Source organism: Mesoplodon bidens (assembly GCF_964165515.1).
Source record: "Mesoplodon bidens genome assembly, chromosome: 3".
Lineage (NCBI taxonomy): Eukaryota > Metazoa > Chordata > Mammalia > Artiodactyla > Ziphiidae > Mesoplodon > Mesoplodon bidens.
Genome location: NC_138178.1, coordinates 65,414,248 through 65,440,434, shown reverse-complemented (window position 1 = coordinate 65,440,434; position 26,187 = coordinate 65,414,248). Strand labels below are relative to the sequence as shown.

At 35.3% G+C, this 26,187-nt stretch overlaps 1 protein-coding gene across 8 annotated transcripts in view; it reads right to left on the bottom strand.

Moving 5' to 3' along the window:
- The window catches only part of SCAPER (S-phase cyclin A associated protein in the ER), a 509,648-nt gene that overhangs the window by 327,600 nt on the left and 155,861 nt on the right, over positions 1-26,187 (bottom strand). For 5 of the 8 annotated variants that reach the window (XM_081230140.1, XM_081230147.1, XM_081230145.1 and 2 more), the window contains exons 9-11: positions 14,232-14,494; positions 10,910-11,143; positions 111-281 (exon numbers count right to left, since the gene is read on the bottom strand). In XM_081230140.1, coding sequence (XP_081086266.1) covers positions 111-281; positions 10,910-11,143; positions 14,232-14,494 — 668 coding nt within the window. The remainder of the gene's footprint in view (positions 1-110; positions 282-10,909; positions 11,144-14,231; positions 14,495-26,187) is intronic. The other 3 variants (XM_081230142.1, XM_081230144.1, XM_081230146.1) reach the window with 2 other exon arrangements.

The window sequence follows — 26,187 nt, the reverse complement described above, 5'->3', positions numbered from 1 at the left end:
TGCATTATATATAAAAACACTTAGTAATGGTAAAGTGCTTAAAAAAAGACTTGCTATTGTTTATCGTATAAGTCTCAATCACCCAGAGAATAAAAATTCTAAAAGCTCACAGAAAAATCACTGTCATTGTCAGTTTCAATACTGATATCATTGTTTTCTTCAGCTTCAATTTCTCTAGTTAACTGTTCCTCTTCAGCAATAGCACTAGCAATGGCTTCTTCATTGGCCTTTTCTAGACGATCTGCTAGCTCTTCCTTTTTAGCAAGAACTTCTGCCATAGACTATAAAGTTAAAAACAAACAAAAAGAAGAATCATCAGTTGACTGGAAAGTTAAGTAATTATTTCTTTATGTTCTAATCATAAATAGTATATATAAAAATAGCATTGATCTAGAATTATAAAACTTGGGGTCCAGTTGTATGACTCGGAAATTTCTTAAAAGCAAAAGACTATTTTATATTCCATAAAATGATACAATAATCCATGAGACCTTTTTACCAAACTGCTGTGTATGACAAACTGTGAAGTTGTATAAATAATAGTTGTTATTAATAATAAAGTGTGAATTTCATTTGAGCACCAAAATTCAAAACATTTACAGGTCAAATATTTGAAAAACAAAAGAAAAACATTATACTTTAAAGGGAATATAAAAAAAAAATTATGCCGTACTGGTGATGACACTTTCTGAACATATATACCTTACTTAAAATTATGCATTAGCATTATGTAATACAAATATATGCATCAGAATTATTAATTAATAAATCCCTATAAAAAGCTAAATATGTATACTATAAGCCCTAAAGCAAACAGTGAAATAACAAATATTTATGGCTACTAAGCCAACAAAGAAGATAAATTATAAAAGAAAATTAATCAAAAAGATGGGAGAAAAAGGGGATGAAGAACAGATGAGTCAAAGAGAAAAACAATAAGATGGTAGATTTAAAGGAACCATATCAATAATCACATTACAGGGAAATAGAGACTCAAATTGGATAAAAGCAAGACCCCAAACCACATGCTGCCCATAAGAAACCTAATTTAAATATGAGAATATAAACAAATTACAAATAAGAGCTACCATACTACCACTAACCAAAAGAAAGTTGAAGTACTAATATCAGACAGTAGATTTCAGAGCAAAAAATATGACAAGGAATAAAGAAGGTCATTTCATAATGATAAACTGTTAATTCACTAAGAAGACAAAATAATCCTAAAGGTTTATGAACTTAATAATAGACTTTCAAAATAAAAGAAGCAAAAACTGATAGAATTACAAAACAAAATAAACTTAATGGGAATGTAAAATGATGTAGTTACTTCAGAAAACAGTCTGATAGTTTCTCACAAAGGTTAAATGTAAAGTTACCATACGACCCAACAATTCCATTCCTAGATGTATACCCAGGAGAAATGAAACCATATGTTCACACAAAAACTTGTACACAAATATTTAAAGCAGCATTATTCATAAATTCTAGAAAGTGGAGAAAACCTAAATGTCCATCAACTGATGAATGGATAAAATGTGGTATATTCCACATTTTTCAAACAGTGGAATATTATTTGGGCATAAAAAGGAATGAAATACTGATACAGGCTAAAACACGAATGAAACTTGAAAACAATACGCCTAGTGAAAGAAACCATTCACAAAGACCACATATTGTATTCCACTTCTATGAAATCTCCAGAACAGGCAAATCTATAGAGACAAAAGACAGATTAGTAGTTGTATAGGGCTGGGAGGGTGGGGTGAAAGGGAGGACTGCTAATGGGCACTAGGTTTCTTTTTGTAGTGATGGAAGTGTTCTAAAACTAATTATGGTGATGTCTGCACAACTCTGTGAATATACTAAAAAACACTGCACTGTACACTTTAAATGGATAAACTGTATGTTATGTAAATTATATCTCAATAAAGTTGGCTTAAAAAAAGTAGTCCCACAGATATATGCAGAGATTTCAATACCCCTCTCTCAACTGATAGAACAAGTACAGAAAATTGGCAAAGGAGACCTGAACAATATTATCAACAAAACTGACCTAGATATTTTCCCAAGAGAAATGAAAACATATGTACAAAACAAAGACAAACGTTCATGGTGCCTTTATTCATAATAGAGAAACTGGCAACAACTCAAACATCTGTCAACAATTGAATGGATGAACCTACTGAGTTACATGCATACAACAGAGTACTCCTAAAGACAATAAAAAAAGAAGGAACTATTAATATACACAACTACACGGATGAATCTCAAAATAATTATGCTGAGTGAAAGAAGCTAAACAAAGATTACATTATTCCATATACAGAAAGTTCTTAAAATGCTAATTAATATGTAGTAACAGCAGAATAGTGATAACCCTGGGAAGGGGAAATAGGGAAGAGCAGAAAGGAGGGATTACAAAAGAGAAAGTGAAAACTTCTGGAGGCAATCGATACTTTCATTATCTTGATTGTAGTGATGATTTCACAGGTATAAACACATGTCAAAATATATCAATGTGTATATCTTAAATATGTGAAGTTTACTGAAAATCAATAACACCTCAATAAAGGTATTAAAAATGTAAGTGCTTGAGCTTCGGCTTATTACTGAATTGGTCTGGAGTGGAGCCTAGACATGGGTATCCTTTTTAAAGCTTCCCCTCCCCACTTCATTTCCGCTGTCGATACTCTGCCCCCTCAAAACATACAAGATTGTCCCTGGGGAAAAGAATGGGGTAAGAGAGTTTAGATGACAGACTATTTCTTTGCATCATAAGCTTTTTCTATGTAAACTCTAGAATATTATAGAAACTAACTTGTTAAGGTGCCACACAAACATCATACCTAACAACAATTTAAAAAAACTATTAAAGTTGAATATATTTAACTTTGCAGAAAGTAAGTTCTCACATAAGCCTATTTCCTTCTCAATTTTATCTTCTCCAGAGAACATTTCTATTTCACCTCTTAAGACCTAAAAAGATTTTAACAGAGTAACAGAGCTTACAAATGAAATAATGATTCAATTATCCATATACAACTTCTACTATTTTCACACTGCGAAATTCAAATACATATCTGCATACATAATCATTTTTTAAATTTCTAAATTTTCATTACAATTTGTAATTTCAGTAAATCTAAAAAAATATAAATCCATGGTAGCTAGGATTTACATCAGCACATTTTTACAATGTTGGCAAAAGTGGACCTTAAATATAAAGGATTCTTTATGTTTAATAAATAAATTTTATTATTATAAATTCTTACAGTCATTTTTTGCTTAGGTTTCTGTTAAATAAGAGAACTACAGATTTTTTTAGTTGAACCATGTATGTGACAATACTATATTGAGGGAAAAAAAGAAAATTTTCTCAACACTGCAGCAATTCTCTATAACCCTCTACTTAGAACCTAAACAATGACATGCTTATCTGGAGCAACCCACAGAAGTATCCGTGCCAAGACAAATAAAAAAATAAAATTTTCTCAAAATCTTAGTTTAGTTAAAATTCCTTTAAGACCTAAGGATATGCTAATATTCATATGTAAAGCAGAAGTGATTTTGATTCAAGTATGTAAATGTCATTCTCAAAATAACCAAGGGTTTTTAATACTCTACCATAAGCTTATTTTACCTATTTGATAAAAATAAAAATGATGAGAAAAGAATTTTTAAATAATTATTTTATGCTTATTTAAGTATAGGATCTTTTTCCTCTTTTGAAATTTGATTCTCATAGAATCCATTCGCAAAATAAATAATTTAATATGACAGCTAGCTATGAAAACAAAAATATAAATACGACCAATTTCTACCCATACATTAAACCCACTATGTACATGATCATAAATTATTTAACCTTTAAAACATTCACACTAAAAAACCTAAATTAAAAAAATTGCCCTTTATGCCTTTATAAAGGAATCTAAATATTTGTTTTTCTTATTACTGTAACTCTTATTTTTCCCATAAACCATATAAAATTTCATCTGTATCTAATCTTATTCTCTCACTAAAATGTATAATTTGGCCTAATATCATCTGCTGCTATCATCTTTCAACATGATGAGGCATTCAGTTTAAAAAGAAGTTATAGTATACGGTGGCCAATTAAAAACTAAATTTGGAGTGTAGGAAGAGGAACCAAGATGGCAGAGAAGAAGGACGCACTCTCACTCCCTCTTGCAAGAACACCAGAATCACAACTAACTGCTGGACAATCATATACAGGAAGACACTGGAACTCACCAAAAAAGATACCCGACATAGAAAGACAAAGGAGAAGCCACAATGAGAAGATAGGAGGGGCGCAATCACAGTAAAATCAAGTCCCATAACTGCTGGGTGGGTGACTCACAGATTGGAGAACACTTATACCACAGAAGTCCACCCACTGGAGTGAAGGTTCTGAGCCCCACGTCAGGCTTCCCAACCTGGGGGTCCGGCAACCGGAGGAGGAATTCCTAGAGAATCAAACTTTGAAACCTAGTGGGACTTGATTGCAGGACTTCGACAGGACTGGGGGAAACAGAGACTCCACTATTGGAGGGCACACACAAAGTAGTGTGTGCATCGGGACACAGGGGAAGGAGCAGTGACCCCAGGGGAAACTGAACCAGACCTACCTGCTTGTGTTGGAGGGTCTCCTGCAGAGGCGGGGGGGGTGGGGTGGGGGTGGGGCTGTGGCTCACCGTGGGGACAAAGACACTGGCAGCAAAAGTTCTGGGAAGTACGCCTTGGCATGAGCCCTCCCAGAGTCTGTCATTAGCCCCACCAAAGAGCCCAGGTAGGCTCCAGTGTTCGGTTACCTCAGGCAAAACAACCACAGAGAGGGAACCCAGCCCCACCCATCAGCAGTCAAGCAGATTAAAGTTTTACTGAGTTCTGCTCACCAGAGCAACAGTCAGCTGTACCCATCACCAGTCCCTCCCAACAGGAAACATACACAAGCCTCTTAAATACCCTCATCCACCAGAGGGCAGACAGCAGAAGTAAGAAGAACTACAATCCTGCAGCCTGTGGAACAAAAACCACATTCACAGAAAGATAGACAAGATGAAAAGGCAGAGGGCTATGTAACACATGAAGGAACAAGATAAAACCCCAGAAAAACAACTAAATGAAGTGGAGATAGGCAACCTTCCAGAAATAGAATTCAGAATAATGATAGTGAAGATGATCCAGGACATCAGAAAAAGAATGGAGGCAAAGATTGAGAAGATGCAAGAAATGTTTAACAAAGACCTAGAAGAATTAAAGAACAAACAAACAGATGAACAATACAATAACTGAAATGAAAACTATACTAGAAGGAATCAATAGCAGAATAACTGAGGCAGAAGAACGGATAAGTGACCTGGAAGACAGAATGGTGGAATTCACTGCTGCACAACAGAATAAACAAAAAAGAATGAAAAGAAATGAAGACAGCCTAAGAGACCTCTAGGACAAGATTAAACGCAACAACATTTGCATTATAGGGGTCCCAGAAGGAGAAGAGAGAGCGAAAGGACCAGAGAAAATATCTGAAGAGACTATAGTCAAAAACTTCCTAACGTGGGAAAGGAAATAGCCACCCAAGTCCAGGAAGCGCAGCGAGTCCCATGCAGGGTAAACCCAAGGAGAAACACGCCGAGACACGTAGTAATCAAGTTGGTAAAAATTAAAGACAAGAAAAATTATTGAAAGCAGCAAGGGAAAAATGAAAAATAACATACAAGGGAACTACATAAGGTTAACAGCTGATTTCTCAGCAGAAACTCTACAAGCCAAAAGCGAGTGGCATGATATACTTAAAGTGATGAAAGGGAAGAACTTATAACCAAGGTTACCCTACCCAGCAAGGTTCTCATTCAGATTCGATGGAGAAATCAAAAGCTTTACAGACAAGCAAAAGCTATGAGAATTCAGCACCACCAAACCAGTTCTACAACAAATGCTAAAGAAACTTTTCTAAGTGGGAAACACAAGACAAGAAAAGGATCTACAAAAACAAACCCAAAACAATTAAGAAAACGGTCATAGGAACATACATATCAATAATTACCTTAAATGTGAATGGATTAAATGCTCCAACCAAAAGACACAGGTGTGCTGAATGGATACAAAAACAAGACCCATATATATGCTGTCTACAAGAGACCCACTTCAGACCTAGGGACACATACAGTCTGAAAGTGAGGTGATGAACAAAGATATCCCATGCAAATGGAAACCAAAAGAAAGCTTGAGTAGCTATACTCATATCAGATAAAATAGACTTTAAAATAAAGAATGTTACAAGAGACAAGGAAGGACACTACATAATGATCAAGCGATCAACCTCAGAAGAAGATATGACAATTATAAATATATATTCACCCAACACAGGAGCATCTCAATACATAAGACAACTGCTAACAGCTATAAAAGAGGAAATTGACAGTAACACAATAATAGTGGAGGACACTAACACCTCCCTTACACCAATGGACAGATCATCCAAAATGAAAATAAATAAGGAAACAGAAGCTTTAAATGACACAGTAGACCAGATAGATTTAATTGACATTTACAGGACATTCCATCCAAAAACAACACATTACACTTTCTTCTCAAGTGCGCACAGAACATTCTCCAGGATAGATCAAATCTTGGGTCACAAATCAAACCTCAGTAAATTTAAGAAAATTGAAATCATATCAAGCATCTTTTCTGACCACAACGCTATGAGATTAGAAACGAATTACAGGGAAAAAGAAATAAAAAACACAAACACACGGAGGCTAAACAATACGTTACTAAACAACCAAGAGATCACTGAAGAAATCAAAGAGGAAATCAAAAAATACCTAGAGACAAATGACAATGAAAACACGAGGATCCAAAACTTATGGGATGCAGCAAAAGCAGTTCTAAGTGGGAAGTTTATAGCTATACAAGCCTACGTCAAGAAACAAGAAAAATCTCAAGTAAACAATCTAAACTTACACCTAAAGGAACTAGAGAAAGAATAACAAACAAAACCCAAAGTTAGCAGAACGAAAGAAATCATACATATCAGAGCAGAAATAAAGGAAATAGAAACAAAGAAAACAATAGCAAAGATCAATAAAACTAAAAGCTGGTTCTTTAAGAAGATAAACAGAATTGATAAACCATTAGAAAGACGCATGAAGAAAAAGAGGGAGAGGACTCAAATCAATAAAATTAGAAATGAAAAAGGAGAAGTTACAACAGACACCACAGAAATACAAAGCATCCTAAGAGACTACTACAAGCAACTCTATGCCAATAAAATGGACAACCTGGAAGAAATGGGCGAATTCTTTGAAAGGTATAACCTTCCAAGACTGAACCAAGAAGAAACAGAAAATATGAACAGACCAATCACAAGTAATGAAGTTGAAACTGTGATTAAAAATCTTACAACAAACAAAAGTCCAGGACCAGATGGCTTCACAGCTGAATTCTATCAAACATTTAGAGAAAAGCTAACACCCATTCTTCTCAAACTCTTCCAAAATATTACAGAGGGAGGAACACTGCCAAACTCATTTAATGAGGCCACTATCACCCTGTTACCAAAACCAGACAAAGATATTACAAAAAAAGAAAATCACAGACCAATATCACTGATGAATATAGATGCAAAAATCCTCAACAAAATACTAGCACACAGAATCCAAAGACACAATGAAAGGATCATACACCATGATCAAGTGGGATTTATCCCTGGGATGCAAGGATTCTTCAATATACGCAAATCAATCAATGTGATACACCATATTAACAAACTGAAGAATAAAAACCATATGATCATCTCAATAGATGAAGAAAAGCCTTCTGACAAAATTGAACACCCATTTATGATAAAAACTCTCCAGAAAGTGGGCATAGAGGGAACGTACCTCAACATAATAAAGGCCATATACGACCAACCCACAGCAAACATCATTCTCAATGGTGAAAAACTGAAGCATTTCCTCTAAGATCAGGAATGAGACAAGGATGTCCACTCTCACCACTATTATTCAACATACTTTTGGAAGTCCTAGCCACAGCAATCAGAGAATAAAAAGAAATAAAAGGAATACAAATTGGAAAACAAGTAAAACTGTCACTGTTTGCAGATGACATGATACTATACACAGAGGATCCTAAAAATGCCACCAGAAAGCTACTAGAGCTAATCAATGAATTTGGTAAAGTTGCAGGATATAAAATTAATGCACAGAAATCTCTTGCATTTCCTATACACTAATGATAAAAAATCTGAAAGAGAATTTATGGAAACACTCCCACTTACCATTGCAACAAAAAGAATAAAATACTTAGGAATAAACCTACCTAGGGAGACAAAAGACCTGTATGCAGAAAACTATAAGACACTGAAGAAAGAAATTAAAGATGATACCAACAGATGGAGAGATATACCATGTTCCTGGATTGGAAGAATCAACATTGTGAAAATGACTATACTACCCAAAGCAATCTACAGATTCAATGCAATCCCTATCAAGTTACCAATGGCATTTTTTATGGAACTAGAACAACTCATCTTAAAATTTGTATGGAGACACAAAAGACCCCGAATAGCCAAAGCAGTCTTGAGGGAAAAAAACGGAGCTGGAGGAGTCAGACTCTGTAACTTCAGACTATACTACAAAGCTACAGTAATCAAGGAAATATGATACTGGCACAAAAACAGAAGCACAGATCAATGGAACAAGATAGAAAGCCCAGAGATAAACCCACGCACCTATGGTCAACTAATCTATGACAAAGGAGGCAAAGATATACAATGGAGAAAAGACAGTCTCTTCAATAAGTGGTGCTGGGAAAACTGGACAGCTACATGTAAAAGAATGAAATTAGAACACTCCCTAACACCATACACAAAAATAAACTCAAAATGGATTACCGACATAAATATAATACTGGACACTATAAAAGTCTTAGAGGAAAATAGAGGAAGAACACTCTTTGACATACATCACAGCAAGATCTTTTTTGATCCACTTCCTAGAGTAATGGAAATAAAAACAAAAATAAACAAATGGGACCTAATGAAACTTCAAAGCTATTGCACAGCAAAGGAAACCATATACAAGATGAAAAGACAACCCTCAGAATGGGAGAAAATATTTGCAAACGAATCAATGGACAAAGGATTACTCTCCAAAATATATAGACAGCTCATGCAGCTCAATATTAAAGAAACAAACAACCCAATCCAAAAATGGGCAGAAGACCTAAACAGACATTTCTCCAAAGAAGATATACCGATGGCCAAGAAGCACATGAAAAGCTGCTCAACATCACTAATTATTAGAGAAATGCAAAGCAAAACTACAATGAGGTATCACCTCACACCAGGTAGAATGGGCATCATCAGAAAATCTACAAACAACAAATGCTGGAGAGGGTGTGGAGAAAAGGGAACCCTCTTGCACTGTTGGTGGGAATGTAAATTGATACAGCCACTATGGAGAACAGTATGGAGGTTCCTTAAAAAACTAAACATAGAATTACCATATGACCCAGTAATCCCACTACTGGGCATATACCCAGAGAAAACCATAATTCAAAAAGACACATGCACCCCAATGTTCATCGCAGCACTATTTACAATAGCCAGGTCATGGAAGCAACCTAAATGCCCATTGACAGATGAATGGATAAAGAAGATGTGGTACATATATACAATGGAATATTACTCAGCCATAAAGAGGAATGAAATTGAGTCATTCGTTGAGACACTGATGGACCTAGAGACTGTCATACAGAGTGAAGTTAGTCAGAAAGAGAAAAACAAATATCGTATATTAACGCATTTATGTGGAACCTAGAAAAATGGTACAGATGAACCAGTTTGCAAGGCAGAAGTTGAGACACAGATGTAGAGAACAAACATATGGATACCAAGGGGGAAAAACCGCGGTGCATCGGGGATGGTGGTGTGCTGAATTGGGCGATTGGGATTGACATGTATACACTGATGTGTATAAAACTGATGACTAATAAGAACCTGCAGTATAAAGAAACAAACAAACAAACAAAAACTAATACTAAACTTTCTTTGGGTTATTTGTATGGAAGTATGTTAATATAAATGTTTCAGACATTACATGAAATTTCTAAAAATCTTATATGTTCTGGTATAATGTTATAAGTCATATTTCTAGTTATTACTTTAAAATGTATATCTCAGAAAAAACTAAATTTCCTTGTCAACTGCAAAAAAAAAAAAACAACTAAATTTGAATTTTTTCTCACAACTCTTTATATGTGCCTATTCCTTTTGAAAGTTACTTTTTAAACAAAGCCAGCATGACCTATTCTGAATTATACTCAGGCCAAGTATCTTAATACTAAAATGGGAAGGAGAAAGACATGAGCAGAATTAAGTAGTCATCTAAAAACATAAACCTATAAATAATTTTAAGTCAATGCATTTTTAAAGATTCTGCAATAGCGATGATAAATAAATTTCATCTTAAAGACCAACTCCAAGCAAATGATTATAACTGTCTAAAGTACTCTGTTAAGAGAATTCCTAAAGCTAAGTTCATTAAGCACAATTTCCCATCTATCAGAGTGGTAGATGTTGCATAGAAAACATTATTATGATAGTTTCTTAATGCTAAAGAACATGTGATCAAATCACACACAAAGTGAATGATTTTGAGCAAGTTATTTAATTCTCACAGTCTCATTTCCTTCCTCTACAAAATAAGAAGAAACTTAACTATATCAAAAGATTGCTATAAGAATAAAATGTTAAAATGAAATAACATATATAAAATGCTATGTTAAAAAGTGCTTGTAAAGTGTAGAGAAATATACATTACAATTTTTTATTATTGGGGTTTATGTCTCTTTAATATATTTACTCAGAAATCCGATAAGTTGTTCTTACCAAGTTAGCAGCACTCACATTTGAAATATCTGAAGGATTCATTTCACTTTCTATTCTTGCTTTCTCTTCTGAAAATTTGTCTTCACTTGCTTGCACAGGTGTGTCAGCTTGCTGAGTAACTGAAACACACTCTATATCAATGTGAACGGCAGGTATTTCAGAAGTTTGCACAGAATTGTCTTGTAAGAAACTATTGCCAGAGTTCTTGACATCATCCAGTGTACTCACTGTGAACTAACAAAACATATTACAGATTGAATCAGAGATAACAAAAAATACTCACCAACTTATTTCACTCTAGAAAACCTGATTCTGCTTAACCTATCAACTGTAAAGCAGCAATTGACTGACAGACGACTCAGTCATTTTTTGGTATGTTTCAAGTGTAAGAAGAGAAACCATTAAGCAGCCACAATTTTTATTTGCACATCTACTATGTTTAGGACACTGTCTTAAGTGCTTTAGCAAATTACTCAATGTACATTGTAATTACATTTTATTTTAGTAGGCTGATTCCTGATGAGTACCGTATACGCCTCACAAAAGAAATCTAGCCACAAGTATAATACTCTGTCTTATATTCAAATAACTAAAGGTATTTACATGGTTTTTAATATCAAATGAAGGCACTTTTCACCAAATATGTACTTCCAGGGCATTTTACTCAAAAACATTGAACTCGCTCTCTTTAGATAACATTAACACAGCCTTGAAGCATCTTTCATAAAGATCCACATAGCACATAATACCGAATCTCAGATCTAAAAGAGAAATACACCATAAAAAGTAGAGTATATGTCAGCATGCAGTTTCATCATGCAATTCATATTCTTTAGACTTCAATAGGCTCTCCATTCCCCTTTAGGAATATTTAACACATAATCAACAGAAATGTAAAAACCATTTAAACAAATACAACTTTTGCTGAAGTCAAATACATACCCATTTTTTTAAAACTTTCTAGTTTAGTGAATAGGAACAAGCCTTTATTTTCACTTTCTAACAGAGTACAGAAAGAATGGCACTATGTTTTCCAGCTATATTCAGAGTAATGAACTCCAAAGAGAAGAACTAAAATCTAAAATTGTGAATTTAAAACTTACTCACATCACTACTTAAACATTAGATAAACAGTGCAGTGGCTATAAAAACCATAGTTTGATATAGTATTTATATAAATATTAAACTTGGCCAAGTCATATAAACTACTTTAAAAATCCTACTATTGGTTAGAACTTTAAAGTGTCCCAAAGTGTTCATTTTAGCATAAGCATTATTCAAATTGCATCACAATGTTTATATTGCTATCAACATTATCCATACATCAGTCACCATGGTTTATAATCTTCTCAGTAATATTTACATTAGCATTATTGATCTTCACAATATAGTCAACCCTGTTTATTAAAAAATCAATATCAACTTAAATAACAAAATCAAAGCTAAACTATAATGTTGAAAAATATGTAAAAATGCTAATTCCATTTTCAGAATGACAGTGGAGAAAACAATTATTAATATTAGCTTGGCCACCACAAGCAGTGAACTTTTATAGTGAAATAATTTAACAATAATTACTCTAAAGTTCTATGTATAGACTATTTCTAAAACCTCAAAAAATCACATAAGTTTATTCATTACACAAAGTCAGCATAATTTTTATACTGTTAAATTTTATAGTTAAAATATAATACATGTACCAAGAATGCTAGATGTTAGTTAAGTGATATAAAAAGTGATTTCATCATCAAATTTACCTACATTTAAAAGTTTCTTAAAGTTTCACCCAACAACTATGTACTGATTACTTCCTGCGTATCTATGACTCTGCTCCATATTGTGGGAAATTAAAAGGCAACATAAGATAATGCCCACAAGGAGCTTTCAATCTCATGTGGGCACAAAACATACATACATTAAAGAGTTATAAAACATCAGGAACAATGTAGGATTAAGAGCCATTATCATTAAGGGGAAAAAACATGGAAGTTGAGTACAGTTTCTAATAAAAATAAATATCCTACAGGTAAAAGGAGAGAATTTTAAAAGGCAGATACTATTCTGGACTGAGAAATATGACAACTATTTTACAACTTTTTTACTTAGTCCCTGTACCTTATCAAAGAATCTCTCTTTTATTTCATTAGTCATTTTACATAAAATCATACTAACTGAACGTAAATCTTTCTGTAAACAAATATCTTTTAAAAATGCATTGCTGGGACTTTCCTGGTGGTCCGGTGGTTAAGACTCCATGCTTCCAACGCAGGGGGTGCAGGTTCAATCCCTGGTCTGGGAACTAAGATCCCACATGCCATACAGGGTGGCCAAAAAAAAAATAATAATAATAATAAAATAAAATTTTTTTTTAAGTCCTGGTTTTTAAAAAAAATGCCTTGCTTAACTGAGTAAGTAAAATAAACTTCAAATGGACTGACAGAAGAGTACTGGGAATATTAACTTTAAAGAATGATTTAAATATAAATCACTCTATACTCGAATTGTAGGAAGTAAAAGTAGAGTAAGTGAAAAATTATTCTACTTTAATCACCATTTAAAATAACATTACAAATGAAGCAGGAGGACAACATTTTTACCACATAATCAAAGTTAACAAACTTGGGCAAATTGATATGATATGCCTTTAAATGTGAGGCTAAGAACAATCACTTTATTTCTGTCAAAAATGTATAAGCTAAAGTGAATAATGAATAAACAAACTGAAGAACACTGTACAAAAAACCCACAATGTAAACTTCAAAAATATTAATGTCATGAAAGACAAAGACAGGCTGAGTAACTGTCCCTGGTGAAAGATATTAAAGAAACAAAGCCAAATACAATGTGTGATTCTAGACTGGATCATGCATCATGGAAAAAAATTCTATGAAGAAATTATTGGGACAACTGGAAATTTTTAAATACAGACTATAAATTAGATAACAATATTATATAAATGTCAAATTCCCCAAATTTTATAATTATAGTGTGGTTATGTAAAAGAGTTTCTTTGTTCTTTAGAGATATATGCTATAGCATTTAAAGGTGAATGGTTACGATGTTTGCACATTACTCTCAAATGTTTAGCATACAGTATGAGTGTGTGATATGTAAACAGAGAAAAAAATGTGGCAAAATGTTAATCTGGTTATCTACGAAAAGGGTACAGGAGAGTTCATTATTCTATTCTTGCAACTTTTCTGTAGATCTGAAATTTTTCACAATAAAAAGTAAAATGTGAAGTAGAAAACTTAAGACATTCCAACATACGTATATATACCCTTTATAAAAAAGCAATAAAAGGATTTTCAGAATGTACTACCTGGGTTCTCTCTGCAAGAGGATGATCACATGAGTGTAATGAGTCTTTGAGCCGAGATTCTATAGTATTAGAAGGTCCACCTCCAACAAATTCACCTTTCTGAATACTTTTGTCAGGTAAAAGACGTACATTTTCTTTATCACTGTCATCCTTTGACCTTAATGCTTCTGTAGGTAATGAAACTTTTGGCATCACTGCTGTTGATCGTGAACGAACAGGCCTTCCTCGCTGAACAGTTTCCCATCCTTCAGCATCTTTCCGTTCTATGCAATTGAGGGAAGAAAATAAATCAAGATTTCATTGATGATAAACATTTTCAAAAACCTACAAAATAACATTTGCCAATCTAATTCCCATTAAGTATAACTAAAATATAAATATGACACTAATTACGATGCAAAGTGTATTGTGCACAAGTGTGTGTGTATTCTCTAGTCCCTACAACCACACTGTGGGGTAGGTAAAATTATCCCTATCTTACAAATGATAAAACTGAGACTAAGACTGACCTAAGACCCTGGAACTTCCCTGGTGGTCCAGTGGTAAAGAATTCACCTTATAATGCAGGGGACATGGGTTCGATCCCTGGTCCCACACGCCGCGGGGCAACTAAGCCAGAGCACAACAACTACTGAGTTCACACGCCTCAACTAGAGAGCCTGCATGCCACAAACTACAGAGCCCACGCACCCTGGAGCCTGTGCGCCACAACTAGAGAGAAACGCGTGTGCCACAACGAAAGATCCCACATGCCTCAATGAAGACCCAGCGTGCCGCAACTAAAACCCAATGCAGCCAAAAATAAAATAAATAAATAAGAAATAAATCCTTAAAAAACAAAAAATACTGACCTAAGTCCCCATAGTCAGAAAGTAATAACATTTATATTGTGTATACTATGTGCTAGCACTGTTCTAAGTGCCTTAGATGTAACTCTTTTAAATAAATCCTCTTAGAGGGTTCACAACAACCCTCTAAGATCAGTACTATCATTCCCATATTACCAGTGAAGAAACTGAGACAAAGAGAGGTTGAGTAATTTACCCAAGGTCACACACTTAGTAAAGGTAAAGCCAAGATGTAAGTCTAGGCAAATTGGTTCTGATGTCCATAGCCCAATGAATATGTAAAAACTACCTCCCCTTCTTTTAGAATCCAAACATAGGCCTTGGTCCAAAATCCACATTCTTTTCCCCTGTCTCAGTACTAATAGTATACACTGACTTAGGAAAAAGAGGTAAAAAACTATTTTAATGATCATAAGATTATAGTGTTAAATGAATGAACCCTCAATGATCTAGTCCAGTATTTCACCATACACATAAGAAAATGAGGGCCAGTATCCAAAGTCACAGAGCAAACTAGCCTAAAATAAATAAGAAGCTTCTACTAAAATGTTTCAAAATTTCACAACCTGAGATATATATGTATACAGTGACCGCCACAATTTTTCAAATTTTATAGGCTAATTGTAATCTGTCAAAATTAGTACAAAGACTTCCAGTTCTGGCCAAGATGGAGTAGCCTCACCTTCATTTCCACGTCCTCCTATTTACAACTAAAAACTCTGGAAATAAAAAAGATACAAAATAAGCACAGGACGATTTTAAAAGATAGAAAGTAGTAGGCAGACTGCCTAGTGACCCTGGGAATTGAAAAGCAGCACAGCAGTGAGTTCTCTGTTTTTGTTTATTGCTGACAGGATGCTATAAAAGCCTCCAATCCAGAAGGACCAACTGACATAGACAAAACAGGTGTCAGCAAAACTTGTTTTGCCAAGCCAAAGGACAGAGAAAAGGATGGCCTAAGAAAACAGAAAACCATTTTGGCAATATTCCTTCTATTCTAGCCAAACGTCAGTGGAAACTTTCCACCCCATAGTTTCAATAGAGGTAAGCAGAGAGCTGAACTTCTGTTGCCCACCTGGCAGAAGCAGATGGTGGTCCAATTCCCTCACCAAAACAATGTCAGCAAAGGTGAACAGTGAGCTGAGCTTTTACTTCCAACTGGCATTAATAACACTAAACAAAGCGGTAGGAACCGTACTTACTCAGCACTCCACTTTCCCTCATACCTAGTGTCAGTGGGAAGCTGAACTTCCACACCCACCAAGCAGCAGTGAGACTTAATGAGGTAGTGAAAGTCAGAACTGGTAGACACTGACCTAGTCAGCTAGCTGGGAGGGAGTCTGGGAAAAAGTCTGGAACTGCCTAAGAGGCAAGAGACCATTGTTTCAGAGTGTGCAAGGAGAAGGGATTCAGAGCACCACCTAAATGAGCTCCAGAGATGGGCGTGAGCCATGGCTATCAGCATGGACACCAGAGAAGGGCGTGAAACACTAAGGCTGCTGCTGAAGCCACCAAGAAGCCTGTGTGCAAGCACAGGTCACTATCCACACCTGCCCTCGGGAGAGCCTGTGCAGCCTGCCACTGCCAGGGTCCCATGATACCGGGACAGCATACCCGGGAGAACACACGGCATGCCTCCTGCTGCTGCAACGTCACAGTGGCCTATGCCGCTGCAGGCTCGAGCCGCATACCATACACCTCCCTCCCCCAAGACTGAGTGAGCCAGAGTCACCTAATCAGCTGCTACTTTAACCCCATCATATCTGAGTGAAGAACAGATGCCCTCAGGTGACCTACACACAGAGGCAGGGCCAAATCCAAAGCTGAACCCCAGGAGCGGTGTGAACAAGAAGAGAAAGGGAAATTTTTCCCAGCAGCCTCAGGAGCTGCGCATTAAATCTTCACAATCAACTTGATGTACCCTGCACCTGTGGAATGCCTGAATAGACAAGGAATCATCCCAAAATTGAGGCGGCAGAATCTGGGAGAACTGTAGACTTGGGGATTACTTTCTGCAAATAATTTGTTTCTGGTTATATGTTTATCTTACTTTAGTATTTAGAGTTTATTAACATTAGTAGAATTGTTTATTCATTTGGTTGCTCTCTTACTTTTTTTTAATATATAGATATAGATATATATCTTTTTCTCTTCTTGTGAGTGTGTATGTGTATGCTTCTTTGTATGATTTTGTCTGTATAGCTTTGCTTTTACCATTTGTCCTAGGGTTCAGGCTGTCCGTGTTTGTTTGTTTTTTTTAAGTATATTTTTTAGTTTTTACTGCTTACTATCATTGGTAGATGTGTTTTTCAGTTTGGTTGCTCTCTTCTTTCTGTCTTTTTTTTCTTTTATTACTATTTAATAATTATTTTTCATTTTTGATTTTAATAAATTTATTTTTATTCTATTTTTTCTTTCTTTCTTTTTTCTCCCTTTTCTTCTGAGTCGTGTGGCTGACAGGGTCTTGGCGCTCCAACCAGGTTTCATGCCTGTGCCTCTGAGGTGGGAGAGCTGAGTCCAGGACATTGGTCCACCAGAGACCTCCCGGCTCCACGATATTTCAAATGGCGAAAGCAATCCCAGAGATCTCCATCTCAACTCTAACACCCAGCTCCACTCAAAGACCAGCAAGCTACAGTGCTGGACACCCTATGCCAAACAACTAGCAAGACAGGAACACAACCCCACACATTAGCAGAGAGGCCGCCTCCTATCATGATAAGGTCACAGACACGCCAAAACACACCACAGGACATGGTTCTGCATACCAGAAAGACAAGATCCAGCCTCATGAACCAGAAAACAGGCACCAGACCCCTGCACCAGGAAGCCTACACAACCCACTGGGGGCAGACAACAAAAGAAACGGGAACTATGAACTTGCACCCTGCTAAAAGGAGACCCCAAACACAGTAAGTCAAGCAAAGTGAGAAGACAGAGAAATACACAGCAGATGAAGGTAAAAACACACCAGACCAAACAAATGAAGAGGAAATAGGCTGTCTACCTGAAAAAGAATTCAGAATAATGATAGTAAAGATGACTCAAAATCTTGGAAACAGAATGGAGAAAATACAAGAAAACTATAACAAGGAACTAGAAGAACTGAAGAGCAAACAAAAAATGAAAAACAACACAATAAATGAAATTAAAAATTATCTAGAAGGAAACAATAGCCAAAAAACTGAGGCAGAAGAATGGATAAGTGACCTGGAAGATAAAATAGTGCAAATAACAATTGCATAGCAGAATAAGGAGAAAAGAATGAAAAGAATTGAGGACAGGCTCAGAGACTTCTGGGAAAACATTAAACACACCAACATTAGAATTATAGGGTTCCCAGAAGAAAAAGAGAAAAAGAAAGGGACTGAGAAAATATTTGAAGAGATTATAGATGAAAACTTTTCAAATATGGAAAAGGAAAGAGTCAATCAAATCCAGGAAGAGCAGAGAGTCCCATACAGGATAAATACAAGGAGAAACGTGCCAAGACACATACTAATCAAACTATCAAAAATTAAATTACAAAGAACAAATATTAAAAGCAGCAAGTGAAAAACTACAAATAACATACTAGGGAATCACCATAAGGTTAACAGCTGATCTTTCAGCAGAAACTCTACAAGCCAGAAGGCAGTGGCAGGACATATTTAAAGTGATAAAAGGGAAAAACCTACAACCAAGATTACTCTACCCAGCAAAGATGTCATTCAGATTCGATGGAGAAATTAAAACCTTTACAGACAAGCAAAAGTTAAGAGAATTTGGGCTTCCCTGGTGGCGCAGTGGTTGAGAGTCCGCCTGCCGATGCAGGGGACACGGGTTCGTGCCCCTATCCCGGAAGATCCCACATGCCGCGCAGCGGCTGGGCCCGCGAGCCATGGCCGCGGAGCCTGTGTGTCCGGAGCCTGTGCTCCACAACGGGAGAGGCCACAGCAGTGAGAGGCCCGCATACAGCAAAAAAAAAAAAAAAAAAAAAAAAAAAAAAAAAAGGTAAGAGAATTCAGCACCACCAAACCAGCTTTACAACAAATGCTAAAGGAACTTCTCTAGGCAGGAAACACAAGAGAAGGAAAAGACCTACAAAAACAAACCCAAAACAATTAACAAAATGGTAAAAGGAACATACATATCGATAACTACCATAAATGTAAATGCATTAAATGCTCCAACCAAAACACAGACTGGCTGAATGGATAGAAAAGCAAGACCCGTATATATGCTGCCTACAAGAGATCCACTTCAGAACCACGAACACATACAGACTGAAAGTGAGGGGATAGACAATGATATTCCATGCAAATGGAAATCAAAAGAAAGCTGGAATAGCAATTCTCATATCAGACAAAATAGACGTTAAAATAGACTATTACCACTACATCATGATTAAGGGATTGATCCAAGAAGAAGATATAACAATGGTAAATATTTATGCACCCAACATAGGAGGACCTCAATACAAAAGGCAAATACTATCAGCCATAAAAGGGGAAATTAACAGCAACACAATCATACTAGGGGACTTTAACACCCCACTTTCACCAATGGACAGATCATCGAAATGAAAATAAACAAGGAAACACAAGCTGTAAATGACACATTAAACAAGATGGACTTAATTGATATTTATAGGACATTCCATCAAGAAACAACAGAATACACTTTCTTCTCAAGTGCTCATGGAATATTCTCCAGGATATATCATATCTTGGGTCACAAATCAAGCCTTGGTAAATTTAAGAAAATTGAAACCATATCAAGTGTCTTTTCCGACCACAATGCTATGAGACTAGATATCAATTAGAGGAAAAGATTGGTAAAAATTACAAACACATGGAGGCTAAACAATACAATACTTAATAGCCAAGACAACACTGAAGAAGTCAAAGAGGAAATCAAAAAATACCTAGAAACAAATGACAATGAAAACACGAGAACCCAAAACCTTTGGAATACAGCAAAAGCAGTTCTAAGAGGGAAGTTTATAGCAATACAGTCCTACCTTAAGAAACAAGAAACATCTCAAATACACAACCTAAACTTACACCTAAAGCAATTAGAGAAAGAAGAACAAAAAAACCCCAAAGTTACTAGAAGGAAAGAAATCATAAAGATCAGATCAGGAATAAATGAAGAAGAAATGAAGGAAATGATAACAAAGATCAATAAAACTACAAGCTGGGTCTTTGAGAAGATAAAAAAAAATTGATAATCCATTACCCAGAGTCATCAAGAAAAAAACAGAAGACTCAAAACAATAGAAATAGAAATGAAAAAGGAGAAGTAACAACCAACACTGCAGAAATACAAACGATCATGAGAGATTACTAAAAGCAACTATATGCCAATAAAATGGAAAACCTGGAAGAAATAGACAAATTCTTAGAAATGCACAACTGCCAAGACTGAACCAGGAAAAAATAGAAAATATGAACAGTCCAATCACAAGCACTGAAATTGAAACTGTGATTAAAAATCTTCCAACAAACAAAAGCCCAGGACCAGAAGGATTCACAGGCAAATTCTATCAAACATTTAGAGAAGAGTTAACACCTATCCTTCTCAAACGCTTCCAAAATATAGCAGAGGGAGGAACCCTCCCCAACTCATTCTACGAGGCCACCATCACCCTGACACCAAAACCAGACAAGGATATCACAAAGAAAGAAAACTGCAGGCCAATATCGCTGTTGAACATAGATGCAAAAATCCTGAACAAAATACTAGCAAATAGAATCCAACAGCATATTAAAAGGATCATGCACTATGATCAAGTGGGGTTTATCCCAGGAATGCAAGGATTCTTCAATATACGCAAATCAATCAACGTGATACACCATATTAACAAACTGAAGGAGAAAAACGATATGATCATCTCAATAGATGCAGAAAAAGCTTTCGACAAAATTCAACACTCATTTATGATACAAACCCTGCAGAAAGTAGGCACAGAGGGAACGTACCTCCACATAATAAAGGCCATATATGACAAACCCACAGCCAGCATCATTCTCAATGGTGAAAAACTGAAACCATTTCCACTATGATCAGGAACAAAACAAGGTTGCCCACTCTCACCACTATTATTTAACATAGTTTTGGAAGTTTTAGCCACAGCAATCAGAGAAGCAAAAGAAATAAAAGGAATCCAAACTGGAAAAGAAGAAGTAAACTGTCACTGTTTGCAGATGACATGATACTATACATAGGGAATCCTAAAGATGTTACCAGAAAACTACTAGAGCTAATCAAGAATTTGGTAAAATTGCAGGATACAAAATTAATGTACAGAAATCTCTTGCATTCCTATACACTAATGATGAAAAATCTGAAAGTGAAATTAAGAGAACACTCCCATTTAACATTGCAACAAAAAGAATAAAATATCTAGGAATAAACCTACCTAAGGAGACAAAAGATTTGTGTGCAGAAAATTATAAGACACTGATGAAAGAAATTAAAGATGATACAAATAGATGGAGAAATGTACCATGTTCTTGGATTGGAAGAATCAACATTGTGAAAATGACTCTACTACCCAAAGCAATCTACAGATTCAATGCAATCCTTATCAAACTACCACTGGCATTTTTCACAGAACTAGAACCAAAAATTTAACAATTCGTATGGAAACACAAAAGACTCTGAACAGTCAAAGCAGTCTTGAGAAAGAGAAATGGAGCTGGAGGAATCAGGCTCCTTGACTTCCTACTATACTACAAAGCTACAGTAATCAAGACAGTATGGTACTGGCAGAAAAACAGAAATATAGATCAATGGAACAGGACAGAAAGCTCAGAGATAAACCCACGCACATATGGTCAACTTTTGAGAAAGGAGGCAAGAGTATACAATGTAGGAAAGACTGCCTCTTCAATAAGTGGTGCTTGGAAAACTGGACAGCTACATGTAAAAGAATGAAATTAGAACACTCCCTAACACCATACACAGAAATAAACTCAAAATGGATTAAAGACCTAAATGTAAGGCCAGACACTTTAAAACTCTTAGAGGAAAACATAGGCAGAACACTCTATAACATAAATCAGAGCAAGATCCTTTTTGACCCACCTCCTAGAGAAATGGAAATAAAAACAAAAATAAACAAATGGGACCTCAGGATGCTTAAAAGCTTTTTTGCACAGCAAAGGAAAACATAAAGAAGATGAAAAGACAACCCTCACAATGGGAGAAAATATTTACAAATGAAGCAACTGACAAAGGATTAATCTCCAAAATTTATAAGCAGCTCATGCGGCTCAATAACAAAAAAACAAACAACCCAATCCAAAAATGGGCAGAAGACCTAAATAGACATTTCTCCAAAGAAGACATACAGATTGCCAACAAACGCATGAAAGGATGCTCAACATCCCTAATCATTAAATACAAATCAAAACTCCAATGAGGTATCACCTCACACCAGTCAGAATGGCCATCATCAAAAAATCTACAAACAATAAATACTGAGAGGGTGTGGAGAAAAGGGAACACTCTTGCACTGTTGGTGGGAATGTAAATTGATACAACCACTATGGAGAACAATATGGAGGTTCCTTAAAAATCTAAAAATAGAACTACCATATGACCCAGCAATCCCACTACTGGGAATATACCCTGAGAAAACCATAATTCCAAAAGAGTCATGTACCACAATGTTCACTGCAGCACTATTTACAATAGGCAAAACAAGGAAGCAACCTAAGGTCCATCAACAGATGAATGGATAAAGAAGATGTGGCACATATATACAATGGAATATTACTCAGCCATAAAAAGAAATGAAACTGAGTTATTTGTAGTGATGTGGATGGACCTAGAGTCGGTCATACAGAGTGAAGTAAGTCAGGAAGAGAAAAAGAAATATCGTATGCTTACTCATATATATAGAATCTAAAGGAAAAGAAAGAAAATGGTTCTGATGAACCTAGGGGCAGGACAGGAATGAAAACACAGACAGAGAATGGACTTGAGGACATGGGGAAGGGAAAGGTCAGCTGAGACAAAGTGAGAGAATAACACTGACATATATACACTACCAAATGTAAAATAGATAGCTAGTGGGAAGCAGCTGCATAGGACAGGGAGATCAGCTTTTTTTTTGAAACCATCTAGAGAGGTGGGATATGGAGGGTGGGAATGAGATGCAAGAGGGAGGGTATATGGGGATATACGTATGCATATAGTGATACAACAGAAAAGTAACACAACACTGTAAAGCAATTATACTCCAATGAAGATATTAAAGGAAAAAAGAAAAAGAAGGGAAAAAAAAGCCCTGGAATAATCACAACCTGACTGTGATTTGTTATCATTTTTATTTATCGCTGTATTTAATTCACTAATATGTCGTTCAATGTTCAAGAGAAAATGTTTTATAATATCCATTTAGGTTTTGATGTTAAGGTTATAAAATGATCTCTCTTTTATTCTGAGGAAGAGTTTCTTTAAGATTGAATGTATCTTTACCTAAAATGTTTGGGAGAATTCACAGGTGAAGCCATTTTGACCTGGAATTTTCTTTGTGAAAAAATGTTTCATTATTAACTCACATTTTTTTAATACTTATACGTTCCTTCAAGTTTTTCTAATTCTTGCTATGCAACTTTTGTTATGTTTTTCAAGTTATTTGTTAATTTCTTCTAAATTTCTAAATTTAGTGTATAATATTGCTCATAATTTCTTTTTAATATTTTTGCAATCTGTGCCAATGCCCCTGTTTCATTCCTGGTGCTAGGCCTTGTCTCCTCTTTTTCTTGGTATTACTAGAAGTCTGTTAATTTTATTGGTCTATTTGAAGAACTACATTTTGGCTTTGTTAATTTTTCTCTATTCTCACCTGTATTTTTCCTTCCCTATTCCTTGGGTCTAGCTTGTTGTTTTCTAACTTCTTGAGATGGACAGAGTATGGATTTTAGGTTTTCCTCCTTTCTAATTGGTGTAATTGAGGCTAGAAATTTTCCTCAAAGCATAGCTTTACCCTAATCCCAAGGATTTTAAATGTTCATTTTTATTCAACTGACATTTTCTAATTTTCAGTGTGATTTCTTCCCTGACTCATGGATTATTCAGATATATATTCCAAAATTCCAAAAATCTGAGAATTGTACAGCTATCTTTTTGTAATTAATTTCTAACTTCATTCCACTGTGTTAAGACAGGCAGAATAAGTTCAATCATCTGAAAGTTGTTGAAACTTGTTTAATGTGTCAATTTTGGTAAATATTTGGTAAATATTCCATGTGTGCTTGAATATGTATTTGGACTTACAGCCATGACAAAGTAGCCTGTATTAATATTAATCTTCTTCCTGCCAAACAGAACTACAGGAGCTAGACGAAATATATAAATGAATTGTTTAAAGGCATTGGAAAGCAACCAGTATAGGCAAGATTTGAGGAACTACAATTCCTGAGAATAGAGACAAGAACATGAGATCCACATTCACCCTAGAATTTTCCTTGAAGACTGTTGGAATTCACAGTGTAGGAAAGTGAGTTCTAGCAGAAACCAGCAGTCCTATCTAGCTAAGACAGATATTGGAGTTCGATGAGTCTAAAGCAACTGGGGCTTCAGGGGAAAAAATCTTGGAGAGGGGGAAACTGCCGGAAAGTAAGCCAGAAGAATCTGCATTCAATCTTCCCCTAAGAAGTCTGACAACTGCTAAGCTTTGCATATACAGGGCAAGATTCCAAGACACCCAGCAGAAAACAGCAGCTGGGATGCTAATGAGCGAAGCAGATATTGTAGCAACTGTATGGTGCTGAGGAAACAAAAGTTGGAATTCAGGAATGAAGTGGTCTTGGCAAGCACCCCAGGTTTTCAGTTGACACCCCAAAAGGAACAAGAAAAAACTAAAACACATCAACTTTAATAAAACCTCAAGCCAAACCTTGACAGGATTAAGGTGTTCTGCTTGTTCTCTACCTTTCTGCCATAAAAAACTATATATTTTTAGAAGAAGCCTCTATAACTTTTAGTATACAATATTAAACGTTCAATTAAATATGAGGCATCCTAATCAAAAAGAGTAAAATAACTCTAAACTGCCCCCAAAATGTTTTTTAAACTAACAAACTCACAGATGGTTCAAACATTTTACTTTTCAGACACAGATTTTTAAAATAGCTATTATTAATATGTTCAAGAAAATATGGATTAGACATACAGAACAGAGGATGAGTAGAATGACCAGAAGACATATCAGTAAAAAGTTTCCATATTGAAGCATCAAAAGAGAAAAAAATGGGAAAAAAAGCATTAGTTGTTAGACATATCAATTATATCAAGTTCATTAATCAGGTTGTTTAGATATTTTTTATCTTTACTGATCTTTATCTACAGGTGCTATCATTTGAGACAGTTATGGTAAAATCTCCCAGTGTAAATACAGAGTTTTTTTCAATTTTTCCTTTCAGTCCTGTCAGGGTTTGCTTTATATGTTTTAAAGATATGTTATGTACATATAAATTTAGAGTTATTTTATCTCTCTGTTGAAAAGACCCTTTAATAATTTTTTAAAATCTCTCTTTAAAATGTTGCTTGGCTATTCTTATTTCGTCTGGTAACAATACTAGCTTTGATTTGAATGGGGTATGTATAGAATATCTTTCACTGTCTTTTTCTTTTGACTTTTCTACATCTTAATATTGAAGGTGTATCTCTTATAAGCAGAATACAATTGGGCTTTATTTTTTAAAGTTTTATAATCTTCTTTTTTAAAATTTAATATTTAGACCATTTACATTTAACATAGGGATTGATACATTTGCATTTACTTCTATTACATTATAATTCTTTCTTTGATTTGTCTTATCTGTTTTGTGTTCCTTTTTCCCTCTTCTCTTGCTTTCTTTTGGATTGATCAAAAAGATTATTAGTTGAACATTCTTTTATTCTTCTTTGTGGTTTTCCTGAATTTATAACACAGCGTTGACTTATGTCTAATGCAGATGAGCACTTTTGTAACTTCTTAGACAATGCTAGAACCTAGAAAATATAAACTCCATTTATTCCTCTCTTATCTTTTGGGTTACTGTCATAAATTTTCATTCCACATATATGTCAAGCTCCACAAGACATTGTTTCACACAGTCAATACACATTTA